The sequence below is a fragment of the Sphaerodactylus townsendi genome, linkage group LG14 (assembly GCF_021028975.2).
Source record: "Sphaerodactylus townsendi isolate TG3544 linkage group LG14, MPM_Stown_v2.3, whole genome shotgun sequence".
Taxonomy (NCBI): domain Eukaryota; kingdom Metazoa; phylum Chordata; class Lepidosauria; order Squamata; family Sphaerodactylidae; genus Sphaerodactylus; species Sphaerodactylus townsendi.
In genome coordinates, this window is record NC_059438.1 from 36,061,120 (window position 1) to 36,077,027 (window position 15,908).

At 41.7% G+C, this 15,908-nt stretch overlaps 1 protein-coding gene across 16 annotated transcripts in view; it reads right to left on the reverse strand.

Annotated features, from left to right (window-relative positions):
• LOC125443375 (protocadherin gamma-C5-like) overlaps positions 1–15,908 on the reverse strand; it is a 373,248-nt gene that overhangs the window by 128,447 nt on the left and 228,893 nt on the right. Inside the window, exon 1 of one of the 16 annotated variants that reach the window (XM_048515429.1) lies at positions 8,779–10,973. The exons of the other annotated variants lie outside the window; for them this stretch is intronic. Within the exon in view, the coding sequence (XP_048371386.1) occupies positions 8,779–10,854 (2,076 nt within the window). The 5' untranslated portion in view covers positions 10,855–10,973. Of the gene's footprint in view, positions 1–8,778; positions 10,974–15,908 lie in introns of those variants that run through there. 16 annotated transcript variants of the gene reach the window in all.

Here is a 15,908-nt window from a genome sequence, read left to right on the forward strand (position 1 = left end):
GTTAACTAAACAATCACTCCCCAAGAAACATCACTGGAACTCCATTCTCTGTCTATAGCTGCCATATTGGCCAACAGTGACACACTGAGGCTTAGACAGAAAACTGCATGGAATTATTTTCATCTAATTTAGAATGGAAAGACAATTTGGAAGTGATGCTATTTTAATCAACCAGGAAAAACAACACATTCTGAAAGTATCTGTTCAAATATGAGCGAAATACCTGGGGGAACTGTCTTTTGCTTTTGTTTGGAATGATTTAATTATTTTGTAGTTTTCTTAACCCTGGAGTAAGTAATTTTCAGTGTAGTTGCACTGGAACTGTTATGCTCAGTTTAAAGAGAACTGGCAGCCCACACTCCTGAAGTTGTGATCCCGAGATTGTCATCTCATTTCTTAGGCTCATTCCGCACATGCAGAATAATGCACTTTCAAACTGCTTTCAGTGCTCTTTGAAGCTGTGCGGAATAGCAAAATCCACTTGCAAACAGTGGTGAAAGTGGTTTGAAAATGCATTATTTTGCGTGTGCGGAAGGGGCCTATGTTTCAGTTTTTCTGGATGAGCCATAGGGGAACTTGTATCAATATTTGTGATTTCTACTGTCCATAGAAAGGTTCAACATTTTCCCACTGATAAACGTAACATCGGTCAGAGGCTTTTCTACCTGGCCACTCAGAGTATGCATGATTTATGCCAGATGTAGGGACTGTCCATTCCTGCCTTCCATAACTCCTTATAAACCAAAAAAGCTTCACAGGAAGTTATCCTTTTCCATATTCCCCACCCAGAAGCCTATCAAGTAGCGAGGGGAAAACTGCAATGTGAAAATGTCACGGCCTGCATTGCCTTTCACTGGTCAGTACTAATGAGAGAACTGAGGGTAGAACTTTGCTGGCTACCCTGCTCAGAGTTGAGGGCCCAAGCAAAACCCTTTCAATGACAGCTTATGTTGTTGGTGAGCTGGAATATAGCATGTGGCAGCTGCTGCGGCAGTCCAGGGTGGGGGGCAGGCAGATGCTGATGGCCAATTTCCCACTTCAATTGAAAGCGGAGGCAGACCGTGCTCATAAGAAACGGGTGTTCTTGAGCGTGGGTTAATGCCTCCCCACCCCAGTCAGCCTTCACCCTCCCTCCCTCCCACGACCGTTCCCCCCTCCCACACGCAGCTCTCCAGCCCACTTGGCTCTTCGACTCAACCCAAGGGGGGGGGGCAGGAGGCGTATCCACGCATGAAACCAGCATGAGAGGAAAAGGCCCTGCGCGTAGTTTTCCAAAAGCGTCCCTTCCGACAGGAGCGGAAAAGACGCAGCTAGCTGAGGAGCCAGAAGAAGCTGACGATCGGGGTGGCTGCGTTGTCGCCAGTGGTGCAGTGGGGAGTGCACCGCAACCCCGGGTTACTTGCCGTGAGTACCCCACACCAAACAGTGAGTGGGGAAACGGCCGATGATGTCAATGGGATGGGGCATGGCTGATCTGCACCATGCAGATGTTAACCATTCTGTGGTTACTCCATAGGCTGCCTATCAGTTACTGAGCTCATTGGCTATCATATACAAAGCCCAACATGGCTCTGGACCCTCATATCTGCAAAACCATCTCTCTACTTATGTCCCACCATGACAGATTTACTCATCTGAGCATCATGCTGGCAGGGGATGATGGGAACTGTAGTCCATAACATCTGGAGGGCCGTGAGTTTGACTTCTGTGGCCAAGATCAACAATTGTCTGTATACATGCCTTCTCTGTAGTTGCCACTCCTTGTGGAATGGTCTACCTGAAGAGGTCTGGAAGGCCCTCAAGCTCCTGACATTTCACAAACTATGTAAAACATAATTTTTATATAGGAAAATAAAATATTTTTTGGGGAAAAAAAGGCTACACCATAACAGACAGGTCCATAAAATGCATTGGGTTTTCACATGTAATACTATGTTCTGTATTACTTAACATGTCATGTTTAATACTTATGCTTTATTCAGACAACAGTTTTGTTGCAAATTTCTGAAACTGTAGTCTTATATATTGCTTATGACAGGTATAATCCTATAAATTGCATTGATAATCTGCCTGGAGTCTCAATGAGAAAGCTAGAGTATAAATAAACAAATAAATGTAATGTGAGTTTTGTATACCAGGAGGTACCTCTGTGGAATGATGACATTACAAACTTGTGCCTATGTCAGATGCAGTTGGGTATTTATCAGCCCTGTACCAGAACTACAAACCATATCAGCTAGAAGGCAGTTTTCTGCTCCTCTGTGATTGATTTGCAGAACCTTGGATTTGAGGCTGGCTGAACATGGGCTTTATCACTGAGTTCATCCCTTAAACTTCTTGTGAGAGATGAGTGGCCTCACATTATTATCAGTATCACACCATTTATATCAGATATTTATCCCATCTTTGCTCTAAGGAATTCAGCCCAGCAGCTATATCATTTTATCCTCAAAACAAGCCTGTCACTCAGATTAGTCCAAAGAGATGCTCACCCTGACCTGGTCCTGTCAGATCTTGGAAGCAAAGCAAGGTTGGGACTGGTCAGTATTTGGAAAGAAGACCATTAAAGGTCATGGTCTCACAGCCTGGAAAACCCACAAAAGCTAGTTGATTCCAATTGTGAAAGCTTTTGACAATATGCTAATTCCCCTAGCTAATATCTATAAACAACAAAATATACAAACTGAAGACTAGCAAGCAGTGACAGAGGGAGAGGAAACTGCGCCCAGGGCACGACCTGCCTGCGTGCCCCCACCCCGGCCCTGGGAGGGGGTCCAGGGGCAGTTTTTCTGACCCCACGTGGTGCCAATGATGCCCCACCCCCATCCCGTTGCAGCTTCGCCACTGCTAGCAAGAGTATGACAGAACTCCAATTCCACCCATCTTTATTCATTATTTAATACCTAATAATCTAAATGTGTGATTGGGCAATCACAGATGTAACACTATAGAGAAACTTTCACTGCAAATGAAACACAAATTCTTCTCAGGTGAGTGGATTCCCACATTCAACTGCCAAGTCATCTGCAAAGTCAGATATGAAATCTTCTTGGCCCCCAGATGAATACCATCTGGACTGGTAAAGCTGTACAACCAGTCTGCTACTGTGATGTACATAGAAGATGAGGCAGGCAGATCCTGAACAGTGTCCAGATGCAAGACATATGTTTTAAATGCATTTCCAGCACCCCCAATGAGCGGACACAGCCATCTTCCCCACTGAACCACCTGGGCTGAATAAGCAACCTTTCTCGTGGCACTGGCTGATGACATCATTTACATGCCTCGGGCTGTGCCTTATCTAAGGATACACAAATGAACTCTGCAGGTATTGCTCTCACTAATTTTTGTATACAAATAGAATCTGCCTCAACAGCTTAAATAATTATAATCATTCAGGTGAGTTCATGTTTGTCTCACCATGAGGCAGCAGTGTGATTCAGGGGCGTATCTGCCAGAGGGACATGGGCATCATATGTCTCTGGGCACATGCTATTTAATCACATGTGTGTGTGTGTGGGGGGGGCGCCAGGTCCAGGAAGCGCTCGCGGGCTCCGGGCAGTAGACGTGGGTGCCTTGCTGGCTCCGGGTGGTAGACTTGGATTCTAGCACTGGGTCCAACTGGTAGACCTGGATGCCGACTCCAGGGGTCCAAGTGGTAGACCTGGAAGCCTCGGGAGGATTCAAATTTTGCCTCAGTGACTCCGGCTTTTCCTAGTTTTGCCTCAGGGAACCATTACTTCTAACCTCTGTTGTGATTGATTATATCCTAGTTTCCCTTTACAGATTGAATATTGGATTTTCATAAAGGAAAGAACACTCATAATGACCATCTGTCTCTGATTCTGACAATTAAGCTTAGACCCAATCTTATGTTAACATCCCAGACCCATAGTAGCAACTCAGAGATGCTATCAAGAGTCTTCTGGTACCCCAGTGTTGATGTTAAGGTTCAAAAATTATTCAAATCCCAAACCCTCGTTGAGTTTAGATCTACTATAACCCAGTCTGATGTGCCATCTAAAGTTTTTCAGTCATATGAGAAATTGTTGAATTCTATTATTGGTCTCTCCATGTCTCTGTTTCACACGAGAAAGACAACAAACCACCCAGAGGACTGGTTTGATAGTGAATGTAGACGACTAAAAATCTACATTTGGGATATGTATCATCGATACAGACACTCTAATGCTTGCACTTTTGCTGCTAAATACTTCACTCTTAGGAAACAATTTTTGCAATTAACAAAAGAGACTCAATTCCATCAATAAACAGTGGGAACAACTTATTCAGGCCACCACAATAAATAACTCCATACAATTGTAGGCACTAGTCTCAGGAACATTCCATTCAAGTTATTATTCCATGTCATGTATCTCCTGTCATACTTGGTACCAATATTTTCTAAATCTATTCTATGTAGAGAGAAATAAATCTTCAGAATTTTCTCAAGTTCTCCTGGAGAATGTTCCTGGATGGCCCCCAGTAACAGAGAAAGAAACAGAATTATTAATAGATTCCCTTAAACCATGTAGAACTCTGGGTTTGGATGATTTACCACCAGAATTATTTAAAACACATGTTGAATGGTGGGGCCCTCTTCCAGCTGCCTGATTTACAGACAAAACTGGGTTAGTCTCAGATGCTTTGACCAGTGCGATAATTGTTCCCATATTTAAAAAGGGAGATTATACGTTGCCAACAAACTACAGACCCATTAGTTTTCTATTTGTAAATGGAAAATGATATGCTAAACATTTTTTTAGATAAATTCACCCTTTGGATGTCTCAGAACAATATACTAGGTCCAGAGCAAACTGAATTTAGACATGGTAAAACCACCCTCAATCACTGTATTAACCATCTAAATAAATACAGTAGGAAAACTAATGTGAAGCTACACACTGCTTTTCTAGACCTTAAAGAGGCTTTTGATTCGATTTCCAGGGACTTGGAAAAACTTTTCAGAATGGGCACTGAAAGAAGGCTACTGTTCCTCATCAGGAAACTGTATACGGCGACCAACTGTCAAATTAAATGTACCCAATCAGGAATTCTCTCTCCTAAAATTCCCATTAACGGAGGGGTCAAGCAGGGATGTGTTTGAGCACCTGTCTTATTTAATCATTTTAAAAATGATCTTGCTCCCACTCTTATGGGCATCAACAGCCATAGCCCTAGACTTGGTTCTGTCCTGATATTACTATATGCTGATGATGCAGTCCTGCTATCTTGGTGAAGGGTGGGTATGAAATGTCTACTTAACAGTTGTCACAATTTCTGTACAAAGAACAGTCTCATTCTAAATTATATGAAATCTAAAATCCTGGTCTTCTCAAGATCTTGGAAACCAACTAGATGGGCGTTAAATGGCAATATCCTAGAAAAGATCAGATCCTTCAAATGCTTAGCTCTCCATTTTCATCATAAAAAAGACTGGTCTACACACAGGAAACTAATCACTAACACAGTCAAGAATAATGTCTTGGCCATCTCTCTCACTCTCTTTTTAAAACCAGAGGCTTTCACTATGTTCCTGCTGCACTTAAAGTTTTCAACGCAAAAATATGCCAGCAATTGCTTTATGGCATACCAATTTGGATAAGTTCTTTTCTTCACTCTATAGAACGCATTCAATCCTACTTCCTCTATAAAATTCTTGGTTTGCCCCATTGTATACCTTATTCAGTCCTTTGTTTGGAAACTGGCCAGCATTTACTTGAGACTAAAGCATGGCTTATTACCTTTAAGTCCTGGTTACGCCTTTTGATCAACTTGGATTCTACTAGTCACACCTACCAATTGCTTCCTGACCTTCAGCTTTCTGATTGGTTAGCTTGTGTTGAGCAAAAAGCTTTAACCTTGGGTCTATCTTTTGACTCGCTGGCCGTGCTACCAGCCAAGAAAGATTTTCAAACCTTAAAGTGCAGATAAATCAGTGTTGAATACCAAAACCTCAGTAGTGCAACAAATAAGTCTTGTTCTCCTCTCCATCAGGGAATCCTTCTAAATGTAACTCAAATGGCCTTTTATCGATATCAGCTAGTTGTTCCTAATCATCGAAGATCCCTGTCTCTTGCAGGTGTAATGTCTTGCCATCTGCAATTTTAACAAGGAGATTTCAGAAAACCCCTTTACTGAGAAAGGACCTGCCTTTGTAAGATGAATTGTATAGAATCTATTTCTCATGTACTTTTCTATTGTCCCTTCTACATAACTACTCGGGCTAACCTACTGACCCTTTTATTAGCTAAAAAGAAGGGGTTTTGAATCTCCAAAAAGTATCCTTTCTCTTAAACAATGGTAACCCAGTTATAACCGAAATAGTGGCCAAGTTTTTATACCACACACATAAGATATTGGTGTGAGCTGCTAACTGTGTTTGGTCTTATATTGTATTGTTATTCTGCTTATATGCTGCTGGTCTTATTGGTTAGTTTTATCTGGTGTGATTTTCTTATCTGTTTTATACGCTTATATTGCCAATAAAGGAATCTGAATCTGCCAAGTCATCCAAGTATGGTTCCCACAGTACTTAAAAGATGTACTTTTATGTGTGAACAAGTGCCTATAGATTCTACATCCACAGTGTGAAAACATATACTTAATTATAATTCTATGCCAATAAAGGCTTGCTTCTTATTACTTAATTATAATTATAGAAGCTCACATTGTTGATATACACCTAATTGATGTCATTTGTCTTGGCAAAGGGGAGTTATATTTATTCATTGTGCTATCTTCCTTTAAGTACTTCTTTTGCTATATTGATATTACTCCTGAGTAGGGATGTGGATGAATTTCATATTCTTGCTGTTAAAGCTCAAAAATCCCCATTTTGGTTTGAATTCCTCATGTGAATTGTACTATTCCCTGTTTCGTCACATCAAACTTCCCCCATTAAATGTAATACATTTTGACATTACGCTGGTGCTATTTTTAGTGTATAAATATCGCACAGCTTATAAATTAGCCTATGATAGGTGCACAACATATATATGGTATATAATGACATTTAAAAGCAAGCAAAATCAGAAACACCATCAAATGATATGAGCAAAATGGAACTGCTCACAATGAAAACAAACAGAAGCAAAAAGAGGATTTTGAACATCAAATACTACTACTCCTGAAATACTTCAAGACCTACAAAACATTATGTAGCCTCCCTATCCCCCAACAAATGTTGTTTTCTTATTCCTGAACATAATAAGTTGATCATCAAAATGCTAGCAATACAGTCTAATTCCATTTCTAATTAATTATACTTTGGCCCATCTGACCACACTACAGGACACTGGAAGGTTTTCTCTGGCAATATTCTGCCAATTATGCTCCAGATTTTCAACCCCCTTCCAGAAACTGATTTTTACATCAAATTCATAATTTCAAAATGCAGGTTTTGTAAATTTTATGATCTAGAGATATCTAAATAGATATCTAAAGAATGCCTGTCTCCATTTCTCTATCAAAGCTGCTAAATGCCCTGAAGGAGGGTTCTGGTACTTGTATGTTTTCCTTCATGAGTCAAAGATAAAATAAATAAACAAAGAACAGCCTTTGATCTGCATAGGGAAAAGGATTTTCAATATCTAGGGTGCTGTGTGGTTTCCAGGCTGTATGGCCATGTTCTAGCAGCATTCTCTCCTGACGTTTCACCTGCATCTGTGGCTGGCATCTTCAGAGGATCTGATAGTAGGAATGGAAAGCAAGTGGAGTATATATACTGTGAGGTCAAAAGGTGAGGTCATCTGAATAGAGTAGCCTGGCATGTGAACCACAAAGAAGTCTGTAGCCTGTGAGTAACAATGAAGATAGTAAGGTCAATAGAATCCTGAACAGAATTCCTACTATCAGATCCTATGAAGATGCCAGCCACAGATGCAGGCGAAACGTCAGGAGAGAATGCTGCTAGAACACGGCCATACAGCCCAGAAACCACACAGCACCCCAGTGATTCCAGCCGTGAAAGCCTTCGACAATAGATTTTCAATATCGTCTTTCACAGTCTTTGGCCTGGTTTGCATCACACCTCCCCACAGCGCTTCACAGCATCTTTTACATTTTTTATAAAGCACAGAAGATCCTGCTCGTGGAATCTCCCAGGTCATGTGAACTTTGGCTTCAGAATGATGTTTACATTATGATTTACACATGGCAAAAAGGAAACTATTAAGGTATGTGTCAGCAAACTATTCGAGATAAATCATAACCTTTCACTCTTGCCCAAAAAAGTCTCCCCAAGCAAATCACTACCGCAGTTCATTCTTTGCTTGTCCTATCCAAAAATGACTAATCAAGCCACAGCAAGAGATATGATATGCATGGATCCAGCAATATACAAATGGAAACAAAGATTTACTGAAGTTCTGCTTGCTCAAGATCATAAGAAAAGCCATGTCAGATCAGCTCTTGAGCAACACCTAATGCTTGTTTCCTACATAATATTTAGTTGTAAAGATCTTTCACAAGAGGAAACAGAAAATGGGATACAATCAATTCAACTTAGTGTCTTTTTATCTTTGCCTTTCTGCTTGCAGAAGAGCTCTAGGAAAGCCAAAACCTTTCCACTGGATTCAACTTATTAGGTGTTGTAAGTATGGCAAGGAAATTCATGGATACCAAAAACCCTGTGGAAGCTGCAGAAGATAGAGCTACCTTGCATTTCCTCTCCCAGTAACTTTGCTTCAAAACAAATGTATAGATAAGATTATGAACAGCAATGAACAGCAATTTTATTAAAAACCCAAGACTTCACCTTTGACATGGATAGCTCACCTGTATAATGGTCGAGTTAATGTTACTGCCTGTAATATCTTCACCCAAAAGGAAGGGATCCTTTACCTCACAAGGCTGTTGACTGGGAAGAGTATTAGAGGAGTTACCTTTTGGAAAGTTAAAATTGCTCTTTCGAGAGTCTGTGGTATGAGAAAAGTCGTGACAGTAGGATTGAAGAAAAGCTTGGACTCCATCAATTCCCACAAACTGTGAAACTGGGACTCCAGTGAAATTCACAGGATCACACAACTGAGAATTCCTCCATCTGTACAACCTGAGTGCCAGCAACACAAGGAGGAAAACGAAAAACAAGCAGGAGACAAAAGCCACAGCAACCACCAGGTAGAAGGTGAGGTCTGACTGGGGGTCTGCGGGAGCCGAGATGCTGCTAATATCTGAGAGGCTTTCGGGGATGTTGTTGGCCAGCACCACCGTGACCGTGACGGACGCAGAGAGAGGGGGCTGCCCGTTGTCCTTCACTAAAACCACCAGACTTTGCTTGAGAGCATCCTTGTCCAGAAAGAAACGGGCTGTCCTGATCTCTCCAGTGTGGAGCCCAATGGTGAAAAGACCTGGCTCCGTGGCCTTGAGTAACTGATAGGAGAGCCAGCCATTCTGCCCAGAGTCTGCATCCACCGCCACCACTTTAGTGACCAGATAACCAGGCTCAGAAGAGTGGGGCGCCAGTTCTAATCCAGTTGAGCCATCATTGGGAGTGGAAGGGTATAAGATTTGGGGGGCGTTGTCATTCTGATCTAAAATGAAGAGAGTCACTGACACATTGGAGCTGAGTGGTGGGGAGCCTCCATCTTGGGCCTTGACCAAGAAGCTGATTTGCTTGAACTCTTCATAATCAAAGGAATGCAGGGCATAAATAATGCCAGTCTCAGAGTTAATGGAAAGGTATGAGGAGAGAGGGGAGTCTTTGATGTCTTCTTCAATGATGGAATATGTTATTCTGGAGTTCTCCCCCCAGTCTGGATCATCTGCCTTCAGCGAAAATATGGAGGCCCCTCTTGGATTATTCTCCATTATGTAAGAAGTATAAATAGATTCCAGGAAGAAGGGAGGATTGTCATTGGTATCTAAAATGTTGAGGGGAATGACAATGGATGCAGAAAGAGGAGGGGTCCCATGATCCATCGCCGTTACAGTGATGTTGTAGATGGCCACCTGCTCCCTGTCCAGAGTTCTGGATGTGACCAAACTGTAGTACTTGTCATAAGATTTTGTCAGTAGGAAGGGGAGGTTGCCTGGAACAGAACAAGTGACTTCTGCATTCTCTGCTGAATCTCTGTCTTGAACCCTTAAAAGAGCTATTGAAGTCCCTGCTGGAGAATCTTCAGGGATGGAGTTGATGACAGACGTTAATGTCAGTTCTGGTGCATTATCATTTACATCAGTAATAAATATGGTGAGGGTTGCTCTGTCCAATAGACCTCCACCATCTTGGACTTGGACCTCCATTTCATGAAACGGAGTCTTCTCAAAGTCTAAGTTTCCAACTAGAGTTATTTTCCCTGTGGTTGAATCCAAATGGAATATTTGGGAAGCCATTGCTGAGATTTTTCGTAATGAATATTTGATTTCTTTGTTCAGTCCTTCATCCCTGTCAGTAGCTGTTAATGCAACCACTGTAGCTCCAATAGGAGTATTTTCCTTAATGTTCACTTTATAGACATGTTGGCTAAAAATAGGTGCGTTGTCATTAGCATCCAGAACTTCTACATGAATCTTTGCAGTGCCAGTTCTGACAGGATCTCCCCCATCATATGCCGTGAGAAGAAGGTTGTGATTGGCTTGATCCTCCCGGTCCAGAGGCTGTTCCAGCACTAGTTCTGTATAGTGTCTGCCTTCTACAGCTCTTTGCACATTGAGGGAAAAATAAGAATTGCTACTGAGTTGATAACCCTGCAGAGAATTGTTTCCCAAATCAGGATCCTGAGCTTCATAGAGGGGAAACCGGGCGCCCAAAGCTGTGTTCTCACTGATATTGATCATTGCTGTTTCTGACTGGAAAGTGGGCGCGTGGTCATTAATATCTGTGATTTCTACTTCAACTTCATAGACTTTCATGGAATCCCCAACAATAACCTCAGCATTCAAGAGGCACTTCTCCTGCCAACCACAGATCTCCTCTCTGTCTATTCTCTTTATGGTGTACAAATGGCCATTCTTATAATTCAAAGCAAAATACTCACTCCTTCCTTGGGAAACAAGGTGGATCCCGCGGTCTGAGAGATCTTTTGCATCCAGTCCCAGATCCTTTGCAATATTCCCCACCAAAGAGCCTTTGTCTATTTCCTCAGGAATGGTGTAATGAATCTGTCTGGTAACGGCTCGGCAGATGGAAGCAAATAGCATGCAAAAGACAGCTCCCTTTTTGCAATCCTTCAGGCATTGTATTGTTGGCATTCTTGGCTATAGGAGAAGTCCCTCTGGAGTTTTGTCACTCAGGTATGGCTGAATTTGTCCTGAAAGTGCAAAATATCCTGTTGCAAATGAAATGTGGTCTTCTGTTTCAGATTCTCCGTGCACTGATGTTCAGTCTGGGTCTGATCTCTCTGCTTTTCCAGCTCGGAAGTCGCTGATCTGGGATGGATGAATTCCTCCTTGCTCAGCCTTAGTTGGTCAACAGCGACACCCAGAGTCTCAACCAGTAGTTGCACACATTCCAAGGTTTTTAAAGAAAAATTCTCATGCTGTATGTATCTGACTTTGTCAATACATCATTTCAATATTATTCTGCAAGAACCTAACATCTACTTAACACATCACCCCCAGGATGGTCAGGGAATCATACTCCCACGTATATTTTCTAGATGTTAGTAAGTGCTATGTCACCATTAAAGCTACCATTTAAACCTACCATTTAGCCATTTGTTTCTCTTTATATTCTCATGAACTGATCACATGTAAATGTGTATTCTAAGAAAGCTGAAGTCTCTTTCCAGAGAGATATTTCTCTAGATCATAGATGGAAACAGGAATGGGAAGCTTTAAAGGTGGTGTACCTGTGCCAATATTTTCTATAGAAAGGCATGAAAGCATAACAATAATTGTATTTTTAGTATTCAAGCAGGAATACATGCTATTTCGCCTTAATCCACACAACAACCCTGCAAGGAGTTACTATTGCCACCCGAGGGCAGGACTGGTGCTGTTAAGAGTCCCCAACCAAAAAAACGACACAGCACACTTGCCTGGGGGGTAAGATTTTGGCCATAGCCAAACCGTTTTATTGACAAAGGATGCAAAGAAGCATGTGGCGCAACATGGGATCTGATTTGTACACTGGGCAGCCCGAGTTTCATTGTCCACCAGTGAAATGTTCCTCCAACCTGCCAGTTGGAGGAAATGGTTAACCTTGTGCAGCAACCGTGGAGCTGTTTTATGCAGCACAGTGGTAGTGGAAGTCAGATGGGTGGCAGGCCCCTGTCTGAAGATCCAATTTACCACTAAGGGGCGCAAACCTCAGTAGCCCCCGGCTGGGTGTCCTGACCCATGGCTTGCTCCACCCCAAACCTCTTAAGGAGGTTCCACCAAAGAGGGTTAGCTCCCTTCACCAACAGATCAGTCCGCCAGCTTGGCTATGACAGCAAGCACATTCATTAACATTGTCCAAAGGAGAAAGGTGGGTGGAAACTCACCGTCACTCTTCTCAGCAGAAGGGCCCAAGGGCCAGGCGAAGCCTTAAAAAGGCTCCTAGCCACCCCTCCTGATGAAGTCATGATGACATGCTGGTGTCATGATTCTATTGTCCACAATGGGCATGGCTGCTGCCTGCCTTCCGCCCTGCTAAGGGCAGGCACGGCGGGGCCTCTTAGTCGTGCCCTTCCCAGCTGGCAATGGTCGGCCACACTAATTCGTGGCCGTTCTTTATTAGTCCCTCGTTGCAGAATGGCTTGCCTGAGGCCACCTACGGAGTTTGTGGCAGAGGTGCACTTCTACTCTTGGAGTTCCTGCCCTGTTTTTCAGACTCTTAGGCTCATTCCGCACACGCAGAATAGTGCACTTTCAAGCTGCTTTCAGGGCTCTTTGAAGCTGTGCGGAATGGCAAAAACAGTTGTGAAAGCAGCTTGAAAGTGCATTATTTTGCGTGTGCGGAATGAGCCTTAGCCACTTCACCAGGCTAACAAGGTTCAGTTGTATAAATGAAATATTATGCATGTAATATTAATGGAAACATCCTTTACACATCTGATACATAAAATATATCATTGTTGTTCACTACAAAGTGCTGGGAACTTCATTACACCATGATATATCATTTCTGGAAGATACACCTTTCATTCAAAAGTATCAGAATGTACACAACACCACTGTATCAGGAAAGCCTTCCCGGTCTAACCCCACTCCGCCAAACAAAAATGTGAGTTAAAAATGGAAAGTTGTCTACATAGTTAATCCATATTAATCTCTAAAGTAAACGTGGATCTACATGGACCTTGACTTATTGACTATCTCATTACAAAACAAGGATATACAAAAAAACAAGGAAGATAGCTGGTCATTGCTGAAAGAATTTTTTGCAAACAGGTTTAAATCCATCTGAATTAAAATGTATACGATGGTATATCTGCCTACCCTCTTTTCTGTATAAGAAAAACGAAAATATTTGTTATGTAATATAGATGGCTAGTAACAATCAATTATTTTTTTCAGAGAATAACGTAACGATTGGTGAAGTCAAACCTAAGTTTAGTAGAATAAGTTGTACATTACGAATATGACAATCCCCAACAGGGGTCTACATATTTAAAGAAATTTTTCCCCCTTTTTTAAAGTCAAATTCATGTAAAAAGTTTTAACTGATATATATTGCATTGTTTTTCTGTAATGTTGTAAACTTTAATAAACATTTAATTAAAAAAAATCTCTAAAGTAAACAAAATTAAATTGTAGGAATTGATATGTTTGATAACCACCACCCCCACTTTTCCCTATCCTGGATATTACTGAAAAGTCATTGATAATTTCAGTACAATCACAAAATAAATGGTTTTGAACGATCGCAATACGTGACATGACACAGCTAGTAATCTACCTAAACACATCAAGAGGCTTCCCTTTGATTATCTTCTGCCTTTGTGCAAATGCAAAACGTTTTGAATGCTATTTGAAAGCAAATCATCAAGACAATCTGTAATTGAGTCAGTAGACTGCAAAAAACCCTCTCATTTGTTCATTCATTCATCAAGACAATCAAGGCAAATGTGATATTCACCTTGATACTGAACAAGGAAACAAGGACATTTTGAATGTCGATTGCATTTTTGTGTCATTCTCACCATTCTCTTGGGATGGTTTCAGAACATCAAACCCAGTCCAGTCATGTCCCACTCATGGAGATTGGGCTCCAGGTTATTTCAACATATATTTGTTATTCCATAAGACTTTTCAGGGCAGCAGACTAACCTGGCTGGATTTGCACCTATTCTCTGGCAAACAATTTTCACACTGTTCCTAGAGGTAGTATTTAACTTTGTAGTGGACTAAATGCACCCCATTATTTATCCAGATGCTGAAATGCCTGGATGTTTGTTTGTTTGATTTATAGGCTACTCTTCCCCATCAATGGGCTCAGGGTAGTCACAACATTATAACATATAACAATAAAATCAAACCTGCCATCTTGTACAATACGTCCTGGTACTTCTGCACCAAAACTAATAGGTGGGATTCAATCATGGAGGAGGCAAAATAACAGACATAATCAACACTAAAGAAAAATAAAGGGAAAATGGTAGGGAAAGAGAGTCCAGTCCAGTCGGAAACCTATGAGTGCCGTCAAGCACAAATCTGGTGGAACAGCTCTGTATTACAGCCCTGTGGAATTGAAATAAGTCCTGCAGGGGGCAGGTCTCACTTGAATGAGTATTCCACCAAGCTGGGGCCACGGCCAAGAAGGCTCTGCCTTTCATTGAGGACAGCCAAATATTTTATGGGTCAGGGACCACTAAAAAGTTGTTATTCACAGAATTCTCTTTGGGGTAGCGGGGATACTGGTTTACAGTCAACGGCTTAATATAACTCCAAGGGACTCCCTGTAACTTGAAACTTTGAAAGCCTTCCATATAAACACAAGAGTTATAAGCCACTTAGAAACTCTTTTTCCCTTTCTCTCCCCCCAACAGACCCCTTGTGAGGTAGGTGGGACTGAGAGAGTTCTGAGAGAACTGGGACTAGCCCAAAGTCACCCAGCAGGATTCATGTGTAGGAGCAGGGAAACAAATCCAGTTCACCAGATAAGAGTCTGCCATTCATGTGGAGGAGCTGGGAATCGAACCAGCTTTTTCTGATTAGAGTTCACAGCTCTTAACCACTGTACCACATGGGCTCCCAATAGGCAGAATGGTGCTCTTGCTCACTTCATTCATTCCAAGTCACTGAAATCTAAATTATCAAACCACTCCTTGGACTACTTAGATTCAAGCTCCAGGGCTTGCAGATTTTGCATATATAGGTGGCTTCTGTGAAAACTACATCATGTGAGCGACACAAAGCAAAAGTATTTATTTTATTTATTGTTATTTTATTTATTAGTTTTCTTATGCCGCCCAATCCCCGAAGGGCTCTGTAAATACCGTGAAACCTCGGTTTTAGTTGGTAATCTGTCCGAAAAGAATTGATGAAAACCGAGGCAAACTTTTCCATAGGAATCAATGTAAATCCAATTAATCCGTTCTATACTCCAAAAAACATACCAAAAAGACATTTTTGGTGAATAAATATTGTGCTTAATGCTGAAAACAGTAACAAACAATAACACTAGGACCAGCTTCAGAGCCAGTGGACCAATGTCGCACCAGAATGCTGTCCAAAGAGGTCTGTTTCTGATGCCTCTTTAAGATTTGTCTGAAATGGGGCAAGACATTGTCATTAAACAAGTTGCAGACACGGCCTGCAACAGCTTTGTCCGGGTAATTTTTCTCCACAAACCCCTGGACCTTACTGCAAATTGATGAAAACCGAGGCAAATTGATGAAAACCGACAAATTTTTCACTGAAAAAATCGGTGAAAATCGAAATTGATGAAAACCAAAGGCAATGAAAACCAAGGTTCCACTTTATCGATTTATACCTTTGGGTCTCTCCAATGTTCTGTATGCTTACAGTTTTGCCAACCA